The sequence below is a fragment of the Pundamilia nyererei genome, unplaced genomic scaffold (genome assembly GCF_000239375.1).
Source record: "Pundamilia nyererei isolate P.nyererei 1_Seehausen unplaced genomic scaffold, PunNye1.0 scaffold00002, whole genome shotgun sequence".
Lineage (NCBI taxonomy): Eukaryota > Metazoa > Chordata > Actinopteri > Cichliformes > Cichlidae > Pundamilia > Pundamilia nyererei.
The window spans coordinates 6,496,992-6,501,757 of record NW_005187403.1 but is presented as its reverse complement, the minus strand read 5'-3'; the positions used below and the strand labels follow the sequence as shown (position 1 = coordinate 6,501,757).

General features: G+C 41.2%; 1 protein-coding gene across 3 annotated transcripts in view; it reads left to right on the top strand.

Annotated features, from left to right (window-relative positions):
• Window positions 1–1,984: 1,984 nt before the first annotated feature.
• hnrpkl (heterogeneous nuclear ribonucleoprotein K, like) overlaps window positions 1,985–4,766 on the top strand; it is a 15,529-nt gene continuing 12,747 nt past the window's right edge. For 2 of the 3 annotated variants that reach the window (XM_013909538.1, XM_005720300.2), the window contains exons 1-4: window positions 1,985–2,140; window positions 3,355–3,466; window positions 4,155–4,252; window positions 4,333–4,389. In XM_013909538.1, coding sequence (XP_013764992.1) covers window positions 3,406–3,466; window positions 4,155–4,252; window positions 4,333–4,389 — 216 coding nt within the window. In that variant the 5' untranslated portion in view covers window positions 1,985–2,140; window positions 3,355–3,405. The remainder of the gene's footprint in view (window positions 2,141–3,354; window positions 3,467–4,154; window positions 4,253–4,332; window positions 4,390–4,766) is intronic. The other variant, XM_013909536.1, reaches the window with a different exon arrangement.

Below are 4,766 nucleotides of genomic sequence, written 5' to 3'. Positions count from 1 at the left end.
TAATAATAATAATAATAATAATAATAATAATAATAATAATAATAATAATAATAATAATAATAAAACCAACTTTCAGCAGACTGTTGCATGTTTTAGTAGGAGTTTAAGACATTTTTGTGGGTGGGTGTTAAAGTATTTGTCAATAAACATTTCGGGGCTGAACTGCAAATATGTTGCTCTGACGTTGATGCACGAATGCGTGATCATTTTTCTTTATAAATTAATTGTAACATATTGCTTTTCCCCCGTATACGTCCCAAAATGTGCCAGTTCCATGCCAGATGTGGTCTCTGTTCAATATTTATTTATTTATTGTTTGGTTTTTCGGTAATTGCTGTCCAGTGCCAAAACATCAAGCTGGTCATATGTTTTCAAAATGAATAAATAGATCATGTTTACCACCGGATTCCTCAATTTCCACTCACGACGAGGAGGCAGCCAGGACACATGATCTGTGACACAGCCTGGATGGTTAGTGTCGCTATGGTGACTTGGTCTTTACAAATAGCGCGGACAATGTCAAGTGTCGCTATGGTTGCAGATGAAAATATGTACGCAGGCTTTTTTTTTTAAGAGAAACATCAAGAACTGAATTATATCTGTCTCCATGGCAACCTCAGAGTATAGGAGAGAGAAGAGAGAGCTCTTTATTTTGCAATAGATCCTTGCATATATATCTGAAGAAGCATAACAACACTTTGAGAAAAGGTGTGGGGGGTGATTGATGGAGGAAATATGGGCATGATTCAGGGCTTCTGATTTGCAATACATGCATGGAAGCCAGCTGGTGGCTCTGGATTAATAATATTTGATCGTGATCTTGTCTGGGGGGGTGGGGGGGGGTCACTTTAAAATGCAATAGAATACAGATTGTGGAATGTGCCATTTCTTTTATTGTGAAAATGGGGAATATCTATAAATAATCTATAAAAATGTATATCAGTTTCCCCAATTCTGCTTGTTGGTGTTCTTAGCTGGAAGTATCGCTTCTTCGAGGCAGTTTAACTTCTGGAATATGAGCATGAACAAGCGGGAAAAAGAGAAGCTCGTCCGCAAACGAGTCCTTGTTCATATGGTGTCAGTTCTGAAACATCCAAGTCCACGATAAGAGCAAGTCACTTTGAACCAATAATTAGAATCAATCTCCAACCCATCTTTCATTTCACGTCATGTACACACTAATCAAAACCACTTAAAAGGTTCGCCCTTAGATATGATACCAAAAACACTCCAATCCAAAACCAAAAATTTTTTGCTCTTGGAGTTTTTACTCCTAGCTTTGCCGTTGAAAAATGTTCCCATTCAGGAACCTCTGAGTGCCATGTGTCACTCTCTCTCTAATAGTGCCTCTGCCTGTTGCACTAATGCAGCTGTGGCACTGCTGATATAAATCCTGGAATATCCACTTGCTCTCTTTATATAGGCCTCACTCGCACAATAGTTTGATTTCAAATACAACAAATGTGATTTCTTTCAGGTGGCTTCCTACATCTTCCACCAGAAAATGCTAACAAATATTTTCACAGTCCATAATACTCCCTCTCACTTATGTTTCTTTGCCAGCATTGTGACGTGTAATTACATCTTCTAAATTCAGGGTGTAATTTAACAAGCAGCATAAATGTATAGATACAGCAGAGCAAAGGAAATGCGAAACAAATGTTTTTAAGGAGTGGTTAGTAACATGATGTTTTCAAATTTCTTTTTTTTCTTTTTTGAATTAACCACACGACCTATGCTGTTTGTCCGATCTTTTTAAAGAATGGTTAAGCTACTCACACTGTTTAAAATAAATATGTAAATGTTTAATCGCACTAAATTTCCACCTTTCCAATCTTATTTCTTATTGACGTTCATATGAAGCAAGTTTAATTAGCCAGGCAGTCTGAATTCAGGACCAGAAATTCCCAAAATATTTAGAGGAGGGTGTCTGATACATTGTCCCATTACGGGTACAAAGTTTCCTTTCGGCGGATCTAACGTGCCTTAGCCCCGCCCGCCGGTGTTGACTTGGAGCCACCGGGAGAGGGTCGACGAATCGAGCTCATCCACAGCGTGTGTTTCCGTGCTGAAAACGTTTCAAGGCGAGGCAACCGCTGAACGCTGAGGACCGCAGTGAACGTAGTTTTTTTAGCCCCAGGTTTGTTTTTCTGTTTGTTGTACATTTCATAGCTCGGCTTGTAACGTGGCGTCATTCGATCTGTTCGCAAGCTGTCGGCGATTAAACAAGACTTGACGGCTGACATTAGCAGGATAGCCGCGTAGCTCTGCTGTTATTTGCGGTTTTGTACAGTCACAACGTGGACAGTGGAGCTGATAGGCACGCCTCGTAAAACACACCAACTGGCTAGCTTTGCAGCGCTGTTAGCTTGGGAGCGCAATGTCAGTACCGTTAACAGATAGCTAACTTATTCGCAGGCATCAGGTGATAAACACATTTTCTTTCGGGAGCAGTTTCTCTAATGTCCAGTCACCTCGGGTTGCTGTTTTGAATTTCATTTTTGATGAAAACCAAGGGGAGAAAAAAGACTCGATATTAGCCATTTGTTGGACCTTTCTCAAACGGCTAATGTGCTCTGGATGACATTAGCGCACATACGTGTTTGTGTTTTCTGGAGTCTCCTCTTTAACCGTTAGGTGTCTGTGGCGGCTCTTGGTGGTTAAAACGGGTGCTGTTAATTCCTGATCTATGTGGGCGTTGACTGGCACTCCTTTTAAGTTTAGCAAGGCCTGCAGAGGTCCAGACAGCATGTACAGTACTTGGCTAGCAACAGTAGGCAGCGCATTTAGGTGGGCTGCGTTTGTACAGTACAGTGCATGCAGGCCAGCAACACTCAGGAGCTACCACACTTTCACATGTCCAATCCTAGATTATTATCTCTGGGATGAAGTACTGCGGGATGGTGCCTGAGCAAATACATACATGCTTATGAATTTCGTGTGCTGCACGTAGCTTAGTCACGTGTTGTTGCAGACAACTATCAAGAATAAATTCCCCAAATTCTTTGGTGGCAGCATCTGTTTTGTGAGGATTTTCTGCTTCATCTCCTCTTTTGATTGTGGTGGTATAATTCCACAGCTCAGTTTATAGGCACACTGGGCTGTGGGAACATTCAGTGGTCACTTTATATTGCAGGCAGTTAATCAGTCATATCTGCAATTGGCTAATTCACGTACTTAGAAAAATACATGCTATAGTTGTAGTGGCTGACTGATACTTTTTAAGTAATGACTGTGATAGATCAATGTCTGCTGATAATATTGGCCAACTCCTTCAGATTATTTGATCAGGTGTGTCCCTGCATGTACTGTATGCCGTTTGACTGATTGTATCATTTGATCCCCTCCGTTTAGCAGATCCAGGGAGAGGAACCTGTTTGTTTTTCCCGCTGCAGGTGAAAGACAATGGAGGTGAAAGGCAAACAGCAGGACGAAGACATCTCATTCAGCAACACTGACACTAATGGTAAGGTCCCACACAGGTTTATGTTGATGAGTTAAGCAATTCATTAGAGTAATGTAAAGATGTAAATGAGGTCCTGCTTTTAAAAATAAGCTAAGCCTGTCTGTCATGTCATCCGGCATGAAGTACAGTCTGCAGATACAAATGGTAATTAGTTTGTTTAAGGAAAGGAGAGAGGTAGGGGAAAAGAAACTGGCTTATGCTTCATAGCATGTGCACATGTCAGATGGTTGAGGGATTCGCCTGTCCAGCATACTGCTGTTCTGTGGGCCCTGAGCAGATCTGTCCCATGTTTTAATCCAGGAAGGGTACACGGTGGTGTTGGACTTCTTCCAGGATGCAGTTGGCCGCTAAATGAAACCTGTTCTTTGGGTGGAACATGGCGTAGACCTAGCTCCTGACGTGTAGTTATGTTTTTGTCACTTTTTCTAAGCTTTCAGTGGCTTTAGCCGGTAATGTTAATTTGGTTCTTTCCCCCAATTTATTTTCCCTAACGGTAAGGCAACTCAGTCCTAAATTGTTTGTGTTGTTTGGTATTATAGAATACTATGGTAACAATGTCTTGGAAGAACAACAAGTGTGTTTTTTATGTTTATATATATATTATTACAATTACCCTGAACTACTTGTTTGAGTACTGCGTTCAGAGTTACTGCCCGTCTCCGTTTGACCAAATCACCTGTCTCTTTAGGTAAGCGCCCAGCTGAGGACATGGATGAGGAGCAGGCCTTCAAACGTTCACGCAACACAGATGAGATGGTGGAGCTGCGAGTGCTGCTTCAGAGCAAAGTAAAAAGACTCACACATCAGCTGTTGGGACTGCATTGCTGTTTTCTTCACCTTTTCATCAATTTTTTTTTTCTTCACAGAATGCCGGTGCTGTTATTGGAAAGGGTGGCAAGAACATAAAAGCCCTGCGCACAGATGTGAGTACACAGATAAAAATCTGCAAATATGTCTGCAATTGAGGCGACAGTTTTGCCAGCTAATGCCTGCCCCCTCTTTTGCAGAACCTCTTTTTTCTTTTAAATTTATATCTGCCTTGTTGACTGCCACTGGCCTGCTCACCAACGCCTTGGGCCGATGTTTAGCTATTGTGTCCCATCACTTGTGCTGTCCTTGTATCTGGGATTCAGTCTAACGAAGTTCTATGATTACATTTGTGCTCTTTAAACATGAAGATGATGAAGAATTGAAGGTTTTCTTGACACAAGAGGAGAAATAATTTATTTAAAGAAAACCCAAAGTGTCAAAACAAATTACCAAATGATTTCTGCATTCCTGCAGAATTGGATTTTTTGGC